At 41.2% G+C, this 25,555-nt stretch overlaps 1 protein-coding gene across 4 annotated transcripts in view; it reads right to left on the bottom strand.

Annotated features, from left to right (window-relative positions):
- eps15 (epidermal growth factor receptor pathway substrate 15) overlaps positions 1–25,555 on the bottom strand; it is a 183,774-nt gene that overhangs the window by 68,135 nt on the left and 90,084 nt on the right. For all 4 annotated transcript variants that reach the window (XM_087990607.1, XM_087990609.1, XM_087990610.1 and 1 more), the window contains exon 13: positions 6,635–6,707. In XM_087990607.1, the coding sequence (XP_087846733.1) occupies positions 6,635–6,707 (73 nt within the window). The remainder of the gene's footprint in view (positions 1–6,634; positions 6,708–25,555) is intronic.

Below are 25,555 nucleotides of genomic sequence, written 5' to 3'. Positions count from 1 at the left end.
CAAGGTCATCCATCTCTTTTTTTAGATTAGATTACTTACAGAGTGGAAACAGGCCCTTCGGCCCAACAAGTCCACACCGACCCGCCGAAGCATAACCCACCCATTCCCCTACATTTACCCTTTTCCTAACACTACGGGCAATTTAGCATGGCCAATTCACCTGAGGTACACATCTTTGGACTGTGGGAGGAAACCGGAGAACCCGGGCAGACACGGGGAGAATGTGCAAACTCCACACAGTCAGTCGCCTGAGTCGGGAATTGAACCCGGGTCTCTGGCGCTGTGAGGCAGCAGTGCTAACCACTGTGCCACCGTGCTGCCCACAAATATATGCATTGAATTGGCCTCTATAGCCTTCTGTGCTGGTAAGTTGCACAGACTGATCAACCTCTATGCGAAGAAATGTTTTATCTTAATCCTAAATGGCCTACTCCATATCCTGGATTGTAACCTCATGGTTCTGGGCTCTCTAACCAGGGGAAACATCCTCCTTGTATCTGTGATGTGGAGGACCAGTGTCAGACTGGGGTGGACAAAGTTAAAAATCACACACTCATGTGACTCGGCCAGCGCTGTCTGTCTCACATGCTGCAGACAAGGATGCCCTGAGGCATGGTACAAGCAGACACTACAACAACAGATAAATGGACACCACAGAACAATCACCAGACAGGTGTGTTCCCTCTCAGTCGGGGAACACTTCAGCAGTCAGGAACATGCGGCTTTGGATCTTCGGGTGACCATCCTCCAAGGTGGACTTCGGGATAGGCAACAATGTGAAGTGGTCATGCAGAGGCTCATAGCCAAGTTCATTACCCATGAGGATGGCCTCAACCGGGATCTTGGGTTCATGTCACACTACAGTTGATCCCCCACTACACTCTTCTCGCTCTTGTGCTCGCTCCCTCTTGGTCTCACTCTCACGTAGACCCTATCTATGCGCACACACACACACACTCCCCGCACACATACACTCCCTGCACTCTCACCCACGGCTCACACCTTCTCACAGGCTTATACTCCATCACACCCACATACACACTTTACCAAGTTTTCACACATGCAAACACACACTCCCTCATGCGCGCTCTCTCTCTCTCTCTCTCTCTCTCATGCATGCATGCACACACACGTCTATGGGGTGAACTTGTATTTGCAGATACATTCTATTCTGCTCAAAACAATGCACAATTTGCAGGCAGTCAATGCAGTCAATACATGTAATGTTTTATAAATTCCAGTTTGGAAATAGAACCAGTATGACTCAAGATTGGAATACAGACAGACTTTGACTTCACACTTTTTAATGCATTGCCTGAGCTGAGATTTCACCTTTTGTTATAAAACCTTCAGTTATCTCGAGAAGGTGACTTAAAAGAAGTTCTAGGATTTACATATTAATGAACCAAAACCTGCAACCCATACTAAAAGAAGATGAAAGACTTAACAATCCAAGTTTGTTCAGCATATCACTCTATGACATTGAAATCTTTTGTTATAAATTCTGCGTCTTATGATCTCATACTCCACATCCACCTGATAAAGGAGCAGTGCTCTGAAAGCTAGTGCTTCCAAATAAACTTGTTGGATGATAACCTGGTGCTGTGTGATTTGCGAACTTGGTCCTTTTATCTAGTATGCCCAGACCTGCTGAACACATATACAATTCTATCGGACCCCTCTTGTTCATGTAAGCTCTAATGACTACATGTCTAGTCAACTAGGACAAAGTGAGGACTGAAGATGCTGGAGGTCAGAGTTGAGTGTAGCGCACTGGAAAAGCAGAGCAGGCCATGTACAATCCGAGGAGCAGGAGAATCGACATTTTGGACATAATGTTGATTCTCCTGCTCCTCGGATTGTACATGGCCTGCTCTGCTTTTCCAGCGCCCCACTCTCAACACACAGATCTAGTCAAACCAATCAATCATTCTTCATATTACTGTTCTGCCATCCCAACTATCAGCCGAGTGAACCTTCACGGCACTGCCTCTATCGAAAGGATGTCTTCTTTCAGATAAAGAGACCAAACTGGACACACTACTCCAGGTATAGTCTTACCAAAGCCTGCATACCTGCAATAAACACAGTCCTAATTTTGAACTCAAATCCTCTAATAATGAAGAACATATCTTTCATCTTTGTAATTCCTCGCGCACTCCCCTCTGTATTTCCCAACATATCACCATTTAAATTAAACTCGGTTTTCTGTTGTTCTGCTGTATAACTTCACATTTATCTATATTACACTGCATCTGCAAAGTTGCACATAAGTTGTCTAGTTTGCCCTCAATCCTCCATCTAGTTTTGCTTCATTAACAAATTTGGGAAAAATGCATTTGGTTTCCTCATAAGCACAGGTCCTTGCACTACACCACTAGTCGCCACCTGTCACCTGGAAAAAGACTCATTAGCTCCCACCCACTGTTTCCAATCCGTCAATCAATTTACAATATATGCCAGTACGTTACCACTAATCCAGTGCACATTGATTTTGCCCACTGGCCTCTTGTGTAGGATGTTATTAAAAACTTCATTGAAATCTAAATTCACCACATCCACTGGTTCTCCTTTATCTACTATATTAGTTCCATCCTGAAAAATTCCAGTAGATTTGTTAAGTATGATTTGCCTTTACCCATGCCAACTTTGCCTGGTCCTGCTCATGCTTTCCACATGTTCTGTTATTATGACTTTTGACTGTAGTATTTTCACCCACTATTCATTTTAGGCTAACCGATCTGTAATTCTGATTTTTTTCTTCCTTTTTAAAATAATGGGGTTGCATTTGTTACCTTCCAACCAAAGGAACAGATACAAAGTCTACACAATTTTGAAATGACCATCAATGCCAGTGCCACTTCCTTTAGAACTCTAGGATGTAGATTATCAGGCCCTGGTGATTTGTCAGCCTTTAACCTCATTAATTTCTCTAGCACCTTTTTTTAAACAAAAATTTTCTTCACTCTCACGAGACCCCTGGTTCCCTAACACTTCTGGGAAATTATTTGTCTTCTTTTGTGAAGAGAGAAATAAAGTTTGTGTTTAATTCTTCTGCAATTTCTTGAACCCCTTTATAATGTTCCCCATTTCTGATTAAAAGGGATCTATATTTGTCTTCACAATCTTTTTCTTTTCACATGTCACTGGAGGATCTCATTATTTAAAGAGCAGTGGAGTTCATTCATTGTCTTTGTCAACATTGATCACTCAATTAACATTAAAATAAATGATCTGATTTCTCATTTATACCACTGCAATTCATGGAACCTTGCTGTGTGAAAATTGACTATCCTGTTCTCTATGTTGTAAAACATGGATACAGACCATGTGCAACCAAATAGCATCAGAATGGCACAGCTGTAATGGGCCAAAGGGCTTGTCCCTGCATTGTGCTGCTCTCTGTTCTATTGCTACACTTCTATAACTAACATACAGGTTGTGAAATAAGTTATGATGTTGTGAAGCAGTGAAAAAGCTACATGAATCCAAGTTTTATTTACTTTTTAAGCATACAGGCCAAACTTTCACAGTTCCTATCTAGACAAAAAAACCTGTTTTCCACTTCACCACATGAATGGGCAATGATTGCTACATCAGAAGGAGGCAGTTGTCAACAATACACTGGATCTCCCTCATATATACTTACTTCAGTGAAACTTTGAATTGTAATGGATGTGAGCCAAAATTCAGATGCATGATATTTCAAAAATCATTCACCTGGGGCTAAAAATAGGCACATAATTTACTAATCTATAATCTCAAGTCCTTTGATTTTTACTACAAATGATTTTAACCTTTCATCTGAACTGTTCATTTTGAAATTCATGGGCATTTCATCCATGTTGTTGATGTGATCTGTTTTTGCTGCTGTCTGATGGAGAATTGCTGGAAACTAACAATTTTGGCATTGAGATTTTTTTGCTCATCTGAGAAAATTTGTGGTTTTCTGCCACAACATTTGATATTTCATTTTATAAAGTGGATATACCCAACTAGCTGTTTCTCAGAAATGTTTAAGGTTCAGGGTTTCATTTAAATGCATTCACTTGTGGGATTTACGTAACACTGGCTGGCCAGCATTTATTGCCGCCCAAGTTACCCTTTAGATGGTGGTGATGAGCTCTCTTCCTGAATCGCTACAGTCACATGCTGTACGTTGGCCCACAATGCCCTTAAGGAGATAACGCCAAGATTTTGACCTAGCAACAGTGAAGGAATGGCGATATACTTCCAAGTCAGAATGGTGAGTGGCTTGGAGGGAAACGTGAAGATGGTGGTGTTTCCACATATCTGCTGCCCTTGTCCTTGTAGAACGAAGTGGTCGTGGGTTTGAAAGGTGCTGTCTGAGGACCATTTTCTGCAGTGCATCTTGGAGACAGTAGCAACAGTGTGTACTGAGCATCGGTGGTGAAAGGAGCGGGCTGCTTGGTCCTGGATGATGTCAAGCTTCTGGAGTACTGTTGGGGCTGCACTCATCCAGACAAGTGGAAGTATTCCATCATCCTGATCTGTGACTTGTAGATGGTAGACAGGCTTCGGTGAGTCAGGAGTGATTGTTACTCACTGCAGTATTCATGATCTCTGACCTGCTCTTTTAGCCACAGCATATGTGGTGAGTCCAGCTGAGTTTCTGGCCAATGGTAATGCCAAGGGTTTTGATAGCCAGGGATTCAAGTGATAGTAACACCACTGAATGTCAAGGAGAAAGTGGTTAAATTGTCTCTTATTAGAAATTGTCATTGCATATATGCACATTCTAACTCTGATAACAATAAAACCATTCCGACAACTTAAGGAATCATTCTGATACATGCTTCTCAAAGTAAGGATGATATTCTCTGTTCTTGTGGGGCATTTGATCTGAGATAGCTTCTTGAAGGTGGGTTTCTTCTATTTTCAAAATTTCCACCAACACAAAATTCCCTTGCTGTGGCACAGTTCTTTGAAGAGTTAGCTAATGTTATAATTTTTAGCTCGAAATCAACCTCATACTTCATTTACTTTGTTGCAAAACTCATTTCCACTCCTAATTGCCATGAATAGCATGCTCTGCATTAAACGTCTCTCACATTCTCGCAACAAAGTTCAAACTGCCCATTTGATCCTTTGCACCCAGTTTTAAGCTAATTAAAATATGCATTTATGGGGTGAACAAATGAATCTGACAACAAATGAAAGTAAAGCATAATGTGGCAGAAGAGATCAATTTGAATGCCATATACAGACAAAAACATGTATTTTGGGGCTGAAAAACTAGGTCATCTTATGCGCCAGGTAGACATTCATTCTGATCTGTTATAGTGTCTAAAACAAAATTCTAATATGCATTGACACCATTTTGACAACTGATTTATGAGAGCAGACAGAAGCTAAGTGATGAGAGTTAACAATTACCATCGTGTTTCCTGGTATTTGCATCATCTACGATAACTCCTGAAAAATATTGCCTTAGTAGCAGTGGCAAGGTGGAAATTTCTTATATGGTTTAACCTGGCAAGCCCTGCTCTTTTTTATTAAAACATACGCTGAGAAGTAATATATCAACATTAAAATCAAATTAGTTCTGCCTCGCTGGATAAAAATAATACAGTAATTAACAAAGGCAGTATGTGAAAGCTGGTGTGCAGCCAACCAAAAGTATAACATCAGATAAAGGAAAACACAGAGGGGGAAATGGTCAATTAAAAATTCTACTGGAAATACGATACTATGCTGCAAACCACAAAAGGTTAGCATATCATTAAAAAATGCTATTACAGGGAGAATTTATTTTGATCTAGATTCCACAATGCAGTAAAAATACCAATACATTTTTATGAATGAACCATGATGTCATACAGTTGTAATCAAGTCTGGTGCTGATAATTATAACATTCTTTTTGAAAAATTATTTCAGAGCAAAATACTGGAGCCAATTATCATTATGATTATCTGCTAAGGTTATATAACAAGTACCAACTGAAAAGCAGGTCAGTTTATTCTATATCATCATCTGTCCATCAAGCTAATTCTGCCATTACATAACAGCCAGGATTAATGCAACTTGAAATTTGACAAGACTGCCATGTAAGTTCTTTGCTGATCAATGTACAGCCACTGCTGCAATACCTGAGAAAATGGAGAAAGACCAGTCACTAAATCACAAGCAGTGATAGACAATAAACTAAATGTCAAATCAACGTATTGAAATTGCAGGCAAAAATATGCTTAACATCATGAGATACATAAGATATTTTAAATTCAGACTAATCGTCTACAACTGAAACTAAAAATGTCATTGTATTCAAAACAATTAGAAATCTTTGATGTGGTTAAAAACAATTGTAATTTTCAGTTATATTTTCACCATCGTTCAACATTTTTAAAATTATCTACCAGTACTACCAGATCATAAGCATATTTTTTCCAATAGTAATACAATTTTCTTAGCATGAAGAATAGCTACAGCCTGCCTTAAGCAAAATTCTGCATGATGTAACTGATTGACATTGTAACAATACTCTTTCACTGTTAGTAAAATTGGCAAAATCTCAGCTCTTGAAAAATAGCCAGAAAAATACAGCAAGGGCAAGATGACTTTGCAGATGCTGATCCTTTAACTTAAAAATAAACTGCTGCAATTAACACTCACCTGGACCTCACTCGTTCGTTGCTTGATGGCCTCCTCCTTTTCTTTGATTTCAACTTCCACACTGCTTTTCTCCCTGGAAGACCAGCAGACAAGGCAGGTATATTTCAGGACATCAGCGACAGCAGGAACAGTTAACCAGCTTCCAAACCCCGACTCGCCCTTCAAATGCATCTTCAGGCACCGAACTATTGCTCCAGAGTCTAGGTTTGAATTTCTGTATAGCTTATTTTAAACTACGAACCAAAAGCCAAATCTCAGTGAAGAATGAAAATGTCTGCTCTCAGAGGTGGGTTTTGTGAAATAGAGAGGCGAAAATCAATGAGACGTGTTCTCACCACAAATGTCACTGTTGCTACAGCGCTGTCAGCTAATCAAAATTAGAGTCGAGAGGAAGAGGAGGAGCTAAACATCATCCCTTCATTAAATAACATGCTAATTCAGTTCTCAACGGCTACATTTTGAAGTACCATTACTTATTCACACTTTTACTAATGCCAAACAACTTGTACATTGTACAGTAATAGGTTTTACAATAGACCTATGGTGAATGCAGAAAACACCTTCAGAAGCGAACAAAATGAATAACTCGCACATTTTAAAACTAAAAACTAACGATTCTGACGACATAAGATTGGCATTTCATTGAAAACCCTAAGGTGTACAATATTAAAGTATACAACATACATGAATTATTGGCACCAGCTCCTATGATCATGATGTGGGATTTTCACAAACGGGATGCTTGCACTATTTCATCCAGACATATGTCCCCAGCCGACGGTTATTTTTTGATCTGTTATTTCCACCTCACATCTTGTAAAAATTTCCTATCGCCACCAACCACCACCCCCCACCCCACGCCCCGCCCAAAACAATTCCATGCTCCCGTCATTGTAATTATCCTGATAGTTTTAAGACTCACCGGTCGTGGGGCGGCGAGCGGTGCCGAGGAGATTTTAAACAGTCTCTTACCACTCGCATCATCTTTGCGGTACATTCTGCTTCATCCTAACTTAGCACTCATCTTAACATGTCCAATGTGGGGGTTCAGAATCAAATGCAAATCGTGAACCCGAGAACTGCAAACCTTCATGATATAATCAGCAAAGGCTGATGTTCTCCTAAAGCTGCAAGTCTGCCCTCCCTCACCGTGTATATGCAAGCAAGGGCTTCAGATTCTCCAGAACCAGTTCAGGTACCAGGAAATAGCAGTCACGTGGAAAATTCCTCAACCCGAGAGACTATCCATATGGAGTTTAATCATTCATTTTATAAACTATTTGGGGGTAAGAGGGATAAGTAGAAGAAAATAATCCCTTTGATTTTTCCATGAAATGCCTGATGGGGCTTGTCGGCAAGTTTAAAGGGACAATTCCCCGGTGCGCATCACTGTTTAATTACAGTGCACAAACTGCTTGCTGAGGAAATTAAATACATAGTAGAAGGTTATCAAGTCTATGCAGCCGTGAATGACGGTGATTTGCACTAGCCAGAATCAGAAAAATGATGAAACAAAGAGGTTAAATGAAGAAGGTTATGAGTCAATAAGAAAAAAAAGAGCGTTATGTTATTTTGTTTTTATTCAAGTAAATGGAAGACTTTATTAAGTAAAGGAAATCAAACGGTAGTGCAAATATCAAGGTCTAATTTTTTAGGCACCAGTAAATCAATGCATTAGCATTCAATCACAAATGTTTAGAGGATCACAAACAAAATACATTTGTGGTTATCTCTGGTTTACAATTTGCCAGGACTTCAGAAGCTACTTTAGGTTTTAAACCCTAATGTGTGTTCAACCATTCCTATGAATTTCTTCACGTCATAAACATGATCGGATGGTCTAAACTTCAATTGATGTTTCATGCATTATTGACAACTGTAAACATCTTCCTGGAGGCCAAATCCATCAATCGTCAAATCAAAATAATGAGGGTATTTATTATAAGTGCATCACAGTTAAAATACAATTGATTAGTATTGTTACTCTGAAGCAACCAGGACTTAGAGTTGGCTTCAGATGAACCTTCAAATCAGTTAAAAACAGTGCATTTTAATTTATTTTTAAAAAGATAATTATTAAGATCAGCAGCTTAGATATTTTAGGTAAATCCTATATCACAATTGTTAGTAGGAAAAAAATACATTTACAGGAATCAATTCAACAACAAATTTATGTATCACATATAAACTTAATTAAATACCCCAAGGCACTTCACAGGAACATTCTAAAACTAAGAATAACACGAGGCCAGCCAAAGAGATATTAGGTCAGATGAAAAAAAAAGCTTTGTCGAAGAAACAGGTTTTAAGGAGTGTCTGAAAGGTAGAAAAGCAGAGAAATGTAAGGAGAAAATTTAGTTATTGAGGCAACTAAAGGTACAGTCAATGATAGAGCAATTACAATTGGGAATTCACGGGAAAAGCACTGACACCTTGCAGAGTTTTGAGGTTGGATGGGTTTACAAAGATAAGGAAGAGAAAGGCCAAAGGAGAAAATGAAAGCAAGGACGAGCATTCAATAAAACCATACAACATGGACAATATGTCAGGAAGAAAAGTAATTACTCTTGTTTCTTCAGCTGCAGAGCTAAGGGTCTTTATTTACTGTTCTCTCCCCAAGGAATTTACACCATTAACAATATGTCATTTCTTCTTTCATAAAAGGGCTCTGTAGCTAAACTTCAACATTTTATGGTGATTGCATTATTAATGGCTAACATTTTACAGAGACTCAATGACATTTTTAAAATAATTTCTCACCAGTTCTTTAATAAACATCAAAGCAATGACTTTCCTGGCAGATTCATAATTTGTACCACAGAAGAAATAGGGAAGAATTTCTTTTGGTCTAAATCAAACTAGTATTAGAGGAATCTTAGAAGAAACATTGGACTACAGTTCTTGCATTATTCTCTGCTTGCCTGAGGCAAATAATTAACCTAAATTTAAAAATGTTTGTCCAGCTGAATCATACCTGACACAAATAGCAACACTGGTTTTGATTTTAAAAATAATATTTTCCTATCCATTCCTGAAGGCACTTTTGGTGGGTTACAATTCCCTCTGAAGCATTATCCTGGAAGACATTTCTGTTCTGTAAACTTCAACAGTCTTACCAGAATTACCCATCACAGATGGCTATGTCCTCACCTGGCACAGCACAAACACATACTTAAATACATAACTCTTCAACAGGGGGGAAAGCATGATGACCAAAAACAGGATACCGAATTGATTTTTCACTCTCCAATTGCTGAGAGCTGAAATTATATCATCCTTGCAGCTATTTCAGCGGACATGGGGGAACGAACCAGGCTATGAGGGTAATGTTCAACTGAGAGAAAATTTATAAATTTAAAGAGAAAAACATAAATGTAACAATATGGAAAGAAAATCAGTGAATAATAGGACCAAGGATCAACAGTAATAATGCAGTGAATAAGGTCCAGTCAGAGAAAAATAATAGGTTCAATGGACAGCATTTCAAGATGGATAAACTAATGTCAAAAGTGAAGATAAATGGGCTTGATCTAAGACCCAGTACAGAGATCTGGTTCTTGGTGTCCAAGGTTGATCAATAAAAAAAATCCAAGTTACTTCAAAAACATGGACAAAATGGAAAAGAAGCAATAGCTCAGATAATAAAGCATGTCAAAATATTGCTTTTTCACTGAGGTCTTTAACTCAACAAGATGAAGAGAAATGAGTATGAGTGGAGATAAGATATAACAAGGGACAGAATACAATAGCAGGTTTATAGCCTATCTAATAATAGCTATACTGGAGGACAATGTATTCATCAAGAAATATGACAGCTTTTAACAAAGGTAATGCAACTGAACACCTTAATTATGATATAGATTGACAAAAGTCATTTGAAGGACAAGTTCAGGATAGTTTTCTGGAACAAAATGTTGGGAAAGCAAACAGGGAAGAAACTATTTCAGATCTTGTTTTGTGTGAGGAGACAGAGCTAGTTAGTAATGCCATGGTAATCAATTCTGTGGAGAAGTCTGGTCTTAATATGATGAACCACATCAAGTTTGGGAATGACGTATTTGAGACCATTGTTTTAGTATTGTGTACAGTTCTGAACTTCTCATTTTAGAAACAATGTAATGGCACTTGAGAAAGTACAAAGGAGACTTACAAGAATATTGCTAGGATTGGAAAATTTCAGCTTTGACCAAAGATTGGAAAGGGTGTCGTTATTAGCCTTAGAACAGAGGAGACCGACGGGAGATTTGATTGAGGCATACAAGACAATAAAGGGCCTGGATACAGTGGATCAAAATGATCTATTTCTCTTACCAGAGGGATCTGAAATGGGGGGGCACAGACTTAAAGTGATTGGTAGAAGCATTTTACAAGAAATGAGGAGACTTTTTTTTTAACCCAGGAAGTGGTAGAGGTCTGGAACTCATGGCCTGAAAGGGTAGGTAACAACATGAGCTTGGAGCAAAAGGAAGCAATTTGGCCCCACAAGTTCCAGAGCACGGTGGCCTCATAATGCCAGGGACCCAGGTTCAATTCCACCCTTGGGTTACTGTGAGGAGTTGCACATTCCCACTGCCTGCGTGGGTTTCCTCTGGGTGCTCCAGTTTCCTCCCACAGTCTAAAGATGTGCAGGTGGGTTGACCATACTAAATTACCGACAGCATCCAGAGATGTGCAGGCTAGGCAGATCAGCAATGGAGATGGGATTCTATGAATTGGCTCAGCCACTAATAAGATTAAATGATAACCTGAACTCTACATTCCCACCCACACCAATAATCCTTCACTGTTCTTGCTTATCAAGATCCCACCTACTTACTTTTGCCTTAAAAATATTCAAAGATTCTACTTCTGTTGCCTTTTGATGAGAGTTCCAAAGTCTCACAATCATACAGTCATAGATGTACAACAAGGACACAGACCCTTTGATCCAATTTGTCCATGCCGGCCAGATATCCTAAATGAATCAAGTGCCATTTGCCAGCATTTAGCCCATATTCATCTAAACCCTTCCTATTCATTTACCCATCCAGATGCCTTTCACATGTTGTAACTATACCAGCCTCCTCCACCTCATTTGGTAGCTCATTCCATATGTGAACTACATCTGCATGAAAAAGATGCCCTTTAGGTTCCTTTAAAATCTTTTCCCTCTCACCTTAAACCTATGCCCTCTGGTTTTGGGCTCCCCTTCCCTGAGGAAAAGACCTTGGCTCGTTATCGTCCACGCCCTTCATGAGTTTATAAATTTCTATAAGGTCACCCCTCAGCCTCTGATGCTCCAGGGAAATAGCTACAGCCTATTAAGCCTCTCCCTATAGCTCAAACTCTCTAACCCTAGCAACATCTTTGTAAGTCTTTTCTGAAACCTTTGAAGTTTCACAACATCCTTCTTATAACAGAATGACCAGAAGTGAACACAATATTCCAAAAGTGGCCTAACCAATGTCCTCTACAGTCGCATCATAACCTCCAATTCCTATATGTAATGCACTGACCAATAAAACCAAACATACTTAGTGCCTTCTTCTCTACCCTGTCTACCTTTGACTCTGCTTTCACGAAATTATGAACCTGCACCCCAAGGTTACTTTGCTTGGCAACACACCCCAGAACCTTTCCATTAAGTATATAAATCCTGCCATGAATAGCCCTACCAAAATGCAGCACCTCACATTTATCTAAATTACACTCCATCTGCCACTCCTTTGCCCATTTGCCCATCTGATCAAGGTCCTGTTGTCTGAGGTAACCTTCTTTGATGTCCACTATACCCCCAATTTTGGGGTTATCTGCAAACTTACTAACTATACCTCCTATGTTCACATCTAAATTATTTATATAAATGACAAGTAGCAGTGAACCCAGCACCGATTCTTGTGGCACACCACTGGTGACAGGCCTCCAATCCCAAACGCAACTCTCCATCACCCTCTGTCTCCTACCTTAAAGCCAATGTTGTATCTGAAGGGCTAGTTCTCGCTGGATCCTATGTGATCCAACCTTGCTAACCAGTCTACTATGCGGAACCTTGTCAAAGGCCTTACTGAAGTTCATATAGACAACATCTATCAGTTCTTCAATCCTCTGAGAGAAAAAGTTCTTATCTCAGTCTTAAATGGGCTATCCCCTACTTTGCCTGTGAGGTTTTTCTTCCGGAGAGGGGGTAATTGGCCAGGCTCCATCATGTCTGAAGTTTGAATGGTTTATTGGGACCTTATTGTTTACCCTAACTGATAGTGCTTCAGGCCAAAAGCTTGAAAGGTATTTTGAAACACTGGTATAATTAAGGGGGTGTGACCAGCTCTCTAGATGTGCAGTTCAATTCAGCTCAGGAGTGAGTTGAATAAAAGTCACAGGGGAAACTGGAAGTCTTCGCTCTATCCTTCTGCCCTTATGATTTTGAACTGTGAGTTGCCTGTGCCATTGTTTACTGTTTGTGCTAAGGGATGTGTGTATTGGGACTGCTGTAGGTAGTTTTGGAAGAGCATCATTAAGTTGGGTTTGGATAGGATAAGTTTTCCGGTGTTTTGTTTTCTGTTCTTTGTGTTTCATTCCGTAATGTTGTAAATAAATTTTGTTTGTTTAAAACTTGGTAGTCGACTCAGCTAATTTACACCGGAATACCCGCAATACACTGAGCTAAACAAATAGCAAAGTTATGGTCTGGGCTACCTGCTTAAAAATGTTTTGAGGGGTCTGACCTAGTCCATAACAACAGGGATCTCTATTCCAGATTCTTCCACAACAGAAAATATTCCATCCACATCTACCTGTCAAGCTCACACAACTGTATATAATTTATTCTTATAGCCTCTTACTCTTTATAAACTCCATCAGAAACAAGCCTAAGCTGACTAGAGTTTCTCCATAACACAAACCACCCATTCCATTCGATTCATAAACCTCTGAACTGATTTCAATGCATTTCCCTGCTTCTCTAAATAAAGAGACTAATTCTGTACTCAACACTCTAAACTGCGGATTCACCAGTGCCTGATATAATTGAATCATTAACCTCCTCTACTTTTGTGTTCAATTCACCATAAATAACATTCACATTTGCAATAATAATATTAAATTAGATTTTCTCACTTGCTGTACTTGCATACTCGTCATTCGCAATTCATTCTCCAAGACACCCAGATGTATCTGCATCCATTGCATATTACCAGGTGCAGTGGATCCCACTCTCTGGTTGGCTCCAGAAAGTGCAGTTTAAAGAATGCTTTCAGGATTGTTTCTATGAATTCCTCTTCTAACTACATTTGCCATTTGATCTATTCAGCCAATATGTAGATTAAAATTCCCCATGATTACCAGTGTATCTCTCTGACAATCTCCAATACTTTTTCCTTTATGGTCCATCCTGCAGCTGTTCAGGGGCCAGTCTACCACTCACAAAAGTGATTTCTTGTCTTTATTAATTCTCATCTTGACCTAAACCATCTGTACTTCCTAATTTCCCAAACTAAGGCCATCCCTCTTATTGTGCTAATACCATCTCTAATTAATAGAAATAGCTCTCCATCTCTTCACAGGTGTCTGTCCTTCCTAAATAGAGTGTAGTCTTCAATATCCTGGTCCCAGACCATGTCATCCTGTAGCCATGTATCTTTAACAGCTATCAGATCACACATATTTATTTCTGTTTGCCATTACCTGTTCATCTGTTTTGTTCCAAATGTTACATTGATTCACCTTCAGATCATTTAATTGAGTCCCACTAGTATTTTTGAAACCTCTAGCCTTATGTATTTATTTACTCTCAGTTATGTCCTCTTTATCCCTGTCTGTCTTTATTATTTCCCATATTAATACGTTTGTCTGTTGCCTTTAGCTCTTGGATTTGCCACATCTTCTAAAATTTGAACCTTTCCTTCCAATATTTAGTTGAAACCCCTCTCTATTTTAGTTATGCAGTTCATGATAAAACTGACCTCACCGATATAGATCAGGTGTAAATCATTCCGAAGGTACAGATCCTGCTTGTCCTAGTACTGGTGTCAGTGCCCAACAAATCAGAACAGATTTCTCCAATAATCTTGAGCCATCTAGTCTTATCTATCCTCAAATCACAATTTGCTTGTGATATTGACAGTAATCCAGAGGTTTTGTTTTTTGATTTGTTGCCCAGTTTCCCCATACTGACAGATGCAGGACCTCTTTCTTTATTCTACATGGTCGCTGATTGGACTGTGATGACTGGATCCTTCCTCTCCCATTAAAAGTTCCTCTTCACCTACCTCCAATTCTAACACCTGCCCTGGTTCGTTACCCAGAACCAAATCCAGTATGGCCTCATCTCTTGTTGGCCTGTCTACATATTGTGTCAGGAAACCCTCCTGCACACATTGGGCAAACACCGACCCATCTAATGAACTCGAGCTATAGCTTTCCCAGTCAATATCTGGAAAGTTAAAGGCCCTCATAACAACCACCCTATTACTTTCACTCTTCTCCTGAATCATCCTCGCAATCCTTTCCTCTACGTCTCTAAGACTATTAGGAGGCCTATAGAAAACTCCTAACAGGGTGACCTCACCTTTCCTATTCCTAACCTCAGCCCAAACTACCTCAGATGGCGAGTCTTCATCCATCGTCCTTTCCACCGCTGCAATACTATCTTTGACAAGCAATGCCACACCTCCCCCTCTTTTACCCCCACCTCTGACCCTACTAAAACATTTAAACCCTGGAACCTGCAACAGCCAATCCTATCCCTGTTCTACCCATGTCTCCGTAATAGCCACAACATCGAAATCCCAGGTACCAACCCACGCTGCAAGTTCACCTACCTTATTTCGTATACTTCTTGCATTGAAGTATACACACTTCAAGCCACTTTCCTGTTTACAGGCACCCTCCTTTGAGATTGATGCCATGTTCCTAACCTCCCTGCACTTCAGGTCCTGCACCCTAAAGCTACAGTCTAGGTTCCCATGCTCCTGCAGAGTTAGTTTAAACCCCCCAAGAGCACAAGCAAACCTCCCCCCAAGGATACTAGTGCCCCTCAGGTTCAGGTGCAGACATCCTGTTTATAGAGGTCCCACCTTCACCAGAAAGAACCCCAGTTATCCAGATACCGGAATCCCTCCCTCCTGCACCATCCCTGTAGCCACGCATTTAATTGTTCTCTCTCCCTATTCCTCGACTCTCTATCACGTGGCACGGGTAACAAACCAGAGACAGAGATAAAAACTCTGTTTGTTCTAACTCTGAGCTTCCAACCTAGCTCCCTGAAAGCCTGCGTAACATCCTCAGTCCTCTTCCGACCGATGTCGTTGGTGCCAATGTGGACCACAACTTCGGGCTGCTCCCCCTCCCACTTAAGGACCCGGAAAACACGATCAGAGACGTCACGTACCCTTGCACCTGGGATGCAACATACCAAACATGAGTCTCTCTCGCCCCCACAAAACTGTCTATCTGTGCCCCGAACTATCGAGTCCCCAATAACTATTGCTCTGCTCTTCTCCACCCTTCCCTTCTGAGCAACGGGGACAGGCTCCGTGCCAGAGGCCTGAACCCCATTGCTTACCCCTGGTAAGTTGTCACCCCCACAAGTATCCAAAACGGTATACTTGCTCTTGAGGGGAACTGCCGCAGGGGGTCCCTGCACTGACTGCTTCCTCCAAGTCCCCCTCACAGTCACCCATCTGTCTGCAATCTTTGGAGTTACTACTTCCCTAAAACTCCGATCTATGACCCCCTCTGCCTCCCGAACGATCCTAAGTTCATCCAACTCCAGCTCCAGTTCCCTAACATGGTCTTGGAGGAGCTGGAGATGGGTGCATTTCCTGCAAGTGTTATCAGCAGGGACGTCCATGGCATCCCTCACCTCAAACATGTTGCAAGAAGAACATTGCACTGCCTTCACTGCCATCCCTCTAAAAATAACCTTATAAAAAAAACTAGGTCTAAAGAATAGAACAAGCAAAATGCAGCACTTTCATACTTACCACAACGGGTCTTATTATTAGGTTAGAGGAGCGGGTGGGAGGCACTACCTCTGTAGTGCCTCGGGTTCCTCTCCTGCGCACTTTTATAGGGGAAAAAAAAACCTACCCAGGTAAGCTTGCGCTACACCAGCTTCCGGGCCTGCTCCGCGCTTTTTTTTTTTTAAAAACTTTCAAATTTAAACCGTTAAACAAACGTCACCGAGCCTTCAAGCAGCCACTGCCAAACAGCCCTTACCTGCTCCGCTGAGAGAGTGAGCAATGCCATAACAATGCCACTATCTGCCAAATCCCACTTGCCACCTAGTTAGCACTGTCAAGCTGTATATGTTTGCCTCACACTGTGAACCCAACGGACAACCCCATGTTCGTTGTCAGCACCTTGCTTGTTGTGACACTGAAGGATATGATACACCAGTGTTTGAGGCTAATGACTGACATGTCCAGCTTATGACCGACATCTATTAGCTTTAAAATGTAAATGCCACAAGATCCATTTGTGCAATAGGCAGAATGTCTGTTTGCCTTGATGGCTGCTTTCTGTTCTTACAGCATATTAACAGCTCAAAACAGTTAGCTTCACCTTTTGCTCAAACCTGAGATACTGCATGCTTCCTGATAATATTAAATAAGCTGGGCACTTTGCAGGCCCCAAACTGGAGACTTTATGCAATGTCCAAGAGCTTATCTGATAATTGCGAGGGCTGCCCATGACTGAGGCACAAAATGGCCGACAACTGCCCCTCTAGATCTGCAGAACATGGCGAACAGTAGTTTGAGAGCTTGGGAAATATTTTTCTTATGTAGTTGCCACAAGTGAAATAAGAACAGGACTGTATAATCAAGGTTACTGGCTGAGAGAGAAAGTCCAGCGATACATGAATTCAAACAGCAAAGGCATTAACTGTGCAGGTACATTGTGGTGTCAATTTCTTTCTCACTCTCTCTCCTGCACTGACCTCACCATGTGCTTCCTTTGTCTATTCTCCTCTGTTTTAAAAGTGTTGTTTTGACTTTTTTTCCCCAAAACAATGCAACAGCATATGAAACAGTAATTGCTGCCTCTGGAATTCGAGGAAATCACCTCCAGCAACTAAAATACCTCAAAAAAGGGGCAGCCGTTACAGCCAGAAATTTTTTCTGTCCTCCATCTTGCAAAAATACAACTTCCCTGACCGGGAATCGAACCCGGGTCGCGGCTGTGAAAGCACCAAATCTAACCACTCGATCACCAGCAATTCATGTAACCAAGTCCATGCCAAATATATTTTTCAGTATTTTCTGAACCTGACTAGGGAGATGGAGATGCAGATGAAACTGTGATTTTAGGTATCCCAGGGACCCTATAAATGTTGAAGAGGCTTGCAGTCTTGAAAGGACTTCCAGTTTTACTGAAGAGCATTAACACAACATGGAAGGCAGCAGTTACAAATTCTTAACCTAACTTGATTGACAAAGAATTGATTAACCACAGTCCACCTCAAGACGAGCAAGCTCCTGATGAGTTAGGTGTTTGAGGCTATATTGCTCGTCAACAAATGGACTAAAACTAGTACACCAGACAAATGATTAAGATAATAATCAATACTATTTTGTAATGCAGGATTAACCAAATGACAAAACCAATCTACGACAAGACAATTCACCTGAGAAAACAATGATGGAGAAAGATAGACTGGATCTAAAAGTTAAAGTTCTTTCTTTTGTCCAATGTGGACAAGATTGAGGATGCATAGGATGGGGAAGAAACTGCAGGGGATAGGCACAATTGAAATGGGGAGCTTATTCAAGGAACAGCTACTGCGGGTCTTTGATAAGTATGTACTAGTCAGGCAAGGAAGAAGTTGTCAAGCACGGAAGCCATGCTTTACTATGAAAGTTGAATCTCTTGTCAAGATGAAGGAGGCGGCTTATGTGACGGTGAGATGTGATGGCTCAATTAGGGCGCTTGAGAGTTACAAGTTAACCAGGAAAGACCTAAAAGGAGAGCTAAGAAAAGCCAGGAGGGGACAGGAGAAGTCATTGGCGGATAGGATCAAGGAAAACCCTAAAGCTTTCTATAGCTATAACAGGAATAAAAGAATGACTGGAGTAAGACTAGGGCCAATCAAGCATAGTAGTGGGAAGTTGTGCGTAGAGTCAGAGGAGTTAGGGGAAGTGCAAAATGAATACTTTTCGTCAGTATTCACATGAGAAAAAGACAATGTAGTTAAGAAGAATACTGAGACACAGGCTACTAGACTAGATGGGATTGAGGTGCATAAGGAGGGGGTGTTAGCAATTCTGTAAACTGTAAAAATAGATGTCCCTGGGCCTGATGGGATTTATCCTAGGATTCTCTGGGAAGCCAGGGAGGAGATTGCAGAGCTTTTGGTTTTGACCTTTATGTCATCATTGTCGACAGGAATAGTGCCAGAAGACTGGAGGATAGCAAATGTTGTTTCATTGTTCAAGAAGGGGAGTAGAGACAACCCTGGAAATTATAGAGCTGTGAGCCTTACTTTGGTTGTGGGTAAAGTGTGGAAAGGATTATAAGAGATAGGATTTATAATCATCTAGAAATGAATAAGTTGAATAGGAATAGTCAACACGGTTTTGTGAAGGGTAGGTCATGCCTCACAAACCTTATGGAGGTATTTGAGAAGTTGAAGAAACAGGTGGATGAGGGTAAAGCGGCTGATGTTGTGTATATGGATTTACTAAGACATTTGATAAGGTTCTCCACGATAGGCTATTGCACAAAATATGGAGGCATGGGATTGAGGGTGATTTAGCAGTTTGGATCAGAAATTGGCTCAGCTGAAAGAAGACAGAAGGTGGTGGTTGATGGGAAATATTCATCCTGGAGTTCAGTTACTAGTGGGGTACTGCAAGGATCTGTTTTGGGTCTACTATTGTTTGTCATTTATATAAATGACATGGATCAGGGCATACAAGGATGGGTTAGTAAATTTGCAGGTGACACTAAGGTCAGTAGAGTTGTGGATAGTGACGAAGGATATTGTCGGTTACAGAGAGACATAGATAATCTGCAGAACTGGGCTGATAAGTGTCAAATGGAGTTTAATGCAGAAAAGTGTGAGGTGATTCACTCTGGAAAGAGTAACAGGAATAAAGAGTACTGGGTTAATGGCAAGATTCTTGGTAGTGTAGATGAGCAAAGAGATCTCGCCACCCAGGCCACATTTGGAGTATTGCGTACAGTTCTGATCATCGCATTATAGGAAGGATGTGGAAGCTTTGGAAAGGATTCAGAGGAGATTTACTAGGATGTTGCCTGGTATGGAGGGAAGGTCTTACGAGGAAAGGCTGAGGGACTTGAGGCTGTTTTCATTAGAGAGAAGAAGGTTGAGAGGTGATTTAATTGAGACATATAAGATAATCAGAGGGTGAGATAGGTTGGACAGTGAGAGCCTTTTTCCTCTGATGGTGATGGCTAGCACAAGGTACATAGCTTTAAATTGAGGGGTGATATATAAAGGAGAGATGTCAGAGGTACTTTCTTTACTCAGAGAGTACTAAGGGTGTGGAACGCACTGCCTGCAACACTAGTAGACTTGGCAACTTTAAGGGCATTTAAATGGTCTTTGGATAGACATATGGAGGAGAATGGAATAATGTAGGTTAGATAGGCTTCAGATTGGTTCCACAGGTCGGCGCAACATCGAAGGGCCTGTACGGTGCTGTAATGTTCTAAATTGGAGGAAGGCCAAGTTTGATGGTATTATGCAAGAACGTTCAAAAGTTGATTTGGGGGAGTGGTGGGGTTGTGTGTTCACAGATAAAGGGATGTCTGGAAAATGGGATAATCAGAGACAGTATGTTCCTGTTGGGGTGAAGACAAGGCTATAGGTGTAGGGAATGCTGAATAACTAGAGAAATTGAGTGTTTGGTTAAAAATAAGAATGAAGCATATATCAGTTGACAGCAGAAATCTTATGATTCCATATTAAAGTATAAAGGCAGTCGAAATATACTTGAGACGGAAATCAGGAGGGTAAAAAGGGGACATGAGATAGCTTTGGCAAATAGGGTTAAAAAGAATCCAAAGGAATTTTACAAATATGTTAAGAACAAAAGGCTAACTGGGGAGAGTATAGGGCCCCTTAAGGATCAGCAAGGCCGTCTACGTGTGGAACCTCAGGAAATGGGAGAGATATTAAATGAGTATTTTGCATCAGTGTTTACTGTGGAGAAGGACATGGAAAATAAGAGAATGTGGGGAAATAAAAAATGACAAATTGAAAAATTTCCATATGACAGAGGAGATGGTGCTGGAAGTCTTAAAATAGGTAGATAAATCCCCAGGACCTGATCAAGTATACCCTAGAACCCTATGCGAAGCTAGCAAAGTGACTGCTGGGCCCCTTGCTGAGATATTTGGGTCATTGATAGCCACAGTTGAGGAGGTGGAAAACTACAGGTTGACTAACATAGTGCCATTATTTAAGAAAGGGGTGGAAAGGAAAAGCCAGGAAACTATAGATCGATGAGTCTGACATCAATGGTGGGTAAGTTTCATAGAATCATAGCACTGCTACGGTGCGGAAACAAGCCATTCAGACCCAACATGTTCACACGGCCCTCCAAAGAGTAACCCACTGAGACCCATTCCCCTATCCTATTATCCAAGGAGCAGGAGAATCGACATTTCGGGCATGAGCTCTTCTTCAGGAATTGCCCTGAAGAAGGGCTCATGCCCGAAACGTCGATTCTCCTGCTCCTTGGATGCTGCCTGACCTGCTGCGCTTTTCCAGCAACACATTTTAAGCTCTGATCTCCAGCATCTGCAGTCCTCACTTTCTCCCCTATCCTATTACTCTACATTTACCCCTGACTAATGCACCTAACCCTAATTCACCGAACCTACACATCTTTGAACAGTGGAAGGAAACTGGAGCACCCAGAGGAAACCCACACAAACACGAGAATGTGCAAACTTCTGAGGCTGGAATCAAACCAAGGTCCCTGGTGCTAACCACTGAGTTGTTGGAGGGAATCCTGAGGGACAGGATTTACATCTATTTGGAAAGGCAAGGACTGATTAGGGATTGTCAACCTGGCTTTGTGCATGGTAAATAGTGTCTGATGAACTTGACTGAGTTTCTTGAACATATAACAAAGAGGACTGATGACAGCAGAGCAGTGGACGTGATCTGTATGGGCCTCAGTCAGGCATTTGACATGGTTCCTCATGTCGACCAGAAAGCAAGGTTAGATTACATGGAATAGAAGGAGAACTAGCTATTTGGATACAGAACTGGCTGGATTGAAGGTCGAAGACAGAGGGTGGTGGTGGACGGTTGCTTTTCAGACTGGGGGCCTATAACTAGCGGTGTGCTGCAAGGATTGGTGCTGGGCCATTTATATAAATGATTATGATGTGGACATAGGAAGTCTAGTTAGTAAGTTTGCAGATGACATCAAAATTGGAGGTGTAGTGGACAGTGACAAAAGGTTACCTGAAAGTACAATCGGATCTTGGTCAGATGGGTGAATGGGCCGGTGAGTGGCAGATGGAGTTTAATTTAAATAAATGTAAGGTATTACATTTTGGAAAAGCAAATCAGAGCAGGATCTGTACAGTTAATGCTAAGGTCCTGAGGAGTGTTGCTGAACAAAGAAACCCCGAGAATACACATTCATAGTTCCTGTAAAGTGGAGATGCAGGTAGATAGGGTAGTGAAGAAGGCATTTGGTATGCTTGCCCTTATTGGTCAGCGAGGAGAAAGTGAGGTCTGCAGATGCTGGAGATCAAAGTTGAAACTTTATTGCTGGAACAGCACAGCAGGTCAGGCAGCATCCAGGGAACAGGAGATTCGACGTTTCGGGCACAGGCCCTTCTTCAGGGCCTGTGCCCGAAACGTCGAATCTCCTGTTCCCTGGATGCTGCCTGACCTGCTGTGCTGTTCCAGCAATAAAGTTTCAACTTATTGGTCAGCGCATTGAGTATGGGAGTGGGAATTCATGTTGTGGCTGTACAGGACAGTAGTTGGGCAACAACCTGAATAGTCCATGCAATTCTGGTCTCCTTCCCATAGGAAAGATATTGCTAAACTTGAACGGGCTCAGAAAAGATTTACAAGGATGTTGTCAGAGTTGGGGGGCTTGAGCTAGAAGGAAAGGCTGAATAGGCGATGACTATTTTCCCTGGACCTTTGGTGGCTGAGGGGTGACCTTATAAAGGTTTATAAAATCATGAGGGGCATGGATCGAGTAAATAGATAACATATCTTTCCCGGGGTGGGGGAGTCTAAAATAAGAAGGCATAGGTTTAGGGTGAGAGGAGGAAGATTTAAAAGGAATCAAAAGGACAACGTTTTCACACAGAGGGTGGTACATGTATGGAATGAGCTGCCAGAGGAAGTGGTAGGGGCTGGTACAATTACAACATTTAAAAGGCATCTGGATGGGTACATGAATAGGAAGGGTTTAGCGGGTTATGGGCCAAATGCTGGTCAATGGGACTAGATTATTTTAGGATGTCTGGTTGGCATGGATGAGTTGGACTGAAGAATCTGTTTCTGTGCTAAATATCTCCATGATTCTAAGTATTGTAATGACAATAAAATCCTATTTCATAGAATCTTCTGGATGAGCCTCATTCATTTGCCCCTGGGTTAAAATGATCCAGGTTAAATCTTCATTCCAAAATTGGGAATATACAAGTCAAAGTTTCTGAGGTGATCAATGCAAAGATAAGGCCAAGGTATTTGAAACTATCTTCAGGGAGAAGTAGATAATTCATCTCAGTCATGTCCTGAGTACCCATCGTTGCAGATGCCAGTCCTCAGATAATTCCATTCACTCCACATGATATCAAGAAATAGCTGAAGGAGTTAGTTACAGCACAGACTATGGACCCTGACCAGCTTCCTGCAGCAGTGCTTAGCACTCGGCTCCCGAATGAACCACACCCTTCAACAAGTTGTCCAATATAGCTACACCACAGACACCTATTCAATAATCTGAAAAACTACCCATGTATGGATGTCTACAAAACAGAAGTTTAATCCATGGATATCAGTCTTGATAATTAGCAAAGCAATGGAAGGTTTTTGATTAGATTCCCTACAGTGTGGAAACAGGCCCTTTGGCCCAACAAGTTCACACCGACCCTCCGAAGAGTAACCCACCCAGACCCATTTCCCGCTGACTAATGCACCTAACACTATGGGCAATTTAGCATGGCCAATTCAGCATGGTCAATTCACATCTTTGGACTGTGGGAGGAAACCGGAGTATCCGGAGGAAACCCACGCAGACACTGGGAGAATGTGGAAACTCCACACAGACAGTTGCTTGAGGCCGGATTTGAACCTGGGTCCCTGGTGCTGTGAGGCAGCAGTGCTAACCACTGAGCCACCATGCCACCCCGTGTTAACAATGCCATCAAGCAGCACTTAACATAGACAACAAACTCCTCATCAGTCTTAATTGGAGTTTTACCAAGAGCACTCAATTTCACCTCAAGTTATAAACATTAATCAAAAGAAAACAAAAGAATTAATGTCACACGTAACAATTAATGGACATGATCTTATAACCATTACCAAGACATGGTTACAAAGAGGTCAGAATTGAGAACTAAATATTCAAGGGGTAACATTTTAGGAAGGGAAGGTTGGAGGCATAACTTTGCTAATACAAGATGGATTAAGTACGATGTCAAAAACAAATTTGGATAGGATGTTGGAAGTAAGAAGTAACAAAGGGAAGATCACACTGATGAAAAACTCTATCGGCCCCTGAACAGTAGCTATTCTGTCGGACACAGAATAAATCATGAAATAATGAGGGCATTAAAAAAAAAGATAGTCCATTAATCAAGGGTGGCTTTAATTTTCATGTAGATTGAGAAAATCAAATTGTGAATTCCTTCTCAAGGCTATCTTTGCCAGGGTGCCTTAGGGTCAGTTTCCCAGAACAATATGTTGCGGACCAGAGATCAGATTATTTTGGAACTGGTAATTTGTAACATGGCCACTTGAATAAATGGTCTCCAAGTAAAAGATCCACTAGAAAAGAGTGATCATGACATTATAGATTTTAGTTTTCAAGTTAAGAGTGAGAAACTTGGGTCAGGAACAATGTTAACTTAAATAGGGGTAATTATATAGTGGTAAGGACTGAGTGAACTGGGAAAGGAGTTTAACTAAAAAGAGGGTTGAGAAACAATAGTTAACATTTAAAAAAAATGTTCATGACTCACAGAAAAGATATATTCCAGTAAGGAATAAGGACATGAGGATGGGGATAAACAGACTATTGTTAAGAAAGTTAAGGATAATATCAAATTGAAGACAAAGCGTGCACAAAATGTACCAAAGTTTAGTGGCAAAATAGAAAATTAGGAAAGCTTCAAAAGCCAGCAAAATATGGCAAAAACTAAATAAAGAGGGACAAATTAAACAATGATGGCAAGTAACATAAAAAGGACAGTAAGAGCTTCTTTAAAATCTTTAGAAGGAAGAGAGAGGCCGGGACTCGGCAAGATGGCGGCGATTCTTTCGAACTGCCGTGGATGGCTCTGCCTAACAGCCAAGGCAAATGGGTGTTTTTTTGTCATCCCTGGCTGACTTACTGAGATAATTGTTAATGTGAAACTTTGAGAACACATATTAGTTCATATTTTGGAGTGAGAAGGATGCCAAAGAGAAAGGGAGCGAGCAAACAGCAGCAGGGAAGACACTCTGAACCCCCGAGGGACTTAATGGAATTTGTGGGTGCGATGGCGAGACTTACCCTGAAGGTTGAGGCTGTGATCGAGGAAATCTGTGCCCAGATTCAACCCATCACGTCCATGCTGCAAAAGCATGAACGGGAGCTTTAGGGCCTCGGGGCACAGATGGAGGAGGTGGAAGGTCAAACCACAACCTCGGAAGCGGCAATTGAGTCCTTGGTTGGACGGATCTAGGCCCTGGAGCAGCAAGTGCGAGATCAGGTCGAACCATGACCTTGAAAA

Source organism: Chiloscyllium plagiosum, unplaced genomic scaffold (assembly GCF_037043375.1).
Source record: "Chiloscyllium plagiosum isolate Xiang-an unplaced genomic scaffold, Cpla_swu_hap1 HiC_scaffold_9, whole genome shotgun sequence".
NCBI lineage: Eukaryota > Metazoa > Chordata > Chondrichthyes > Orectolobiformes > Hemiscylliidae > Chiloscyllium > Chiloscyllium plagiosum.
The sequence above is the reverse complement of the archived record's forward strand: the minus strand, read 5'-3'. Positions and strand labels throughout refer to the sequence as shown.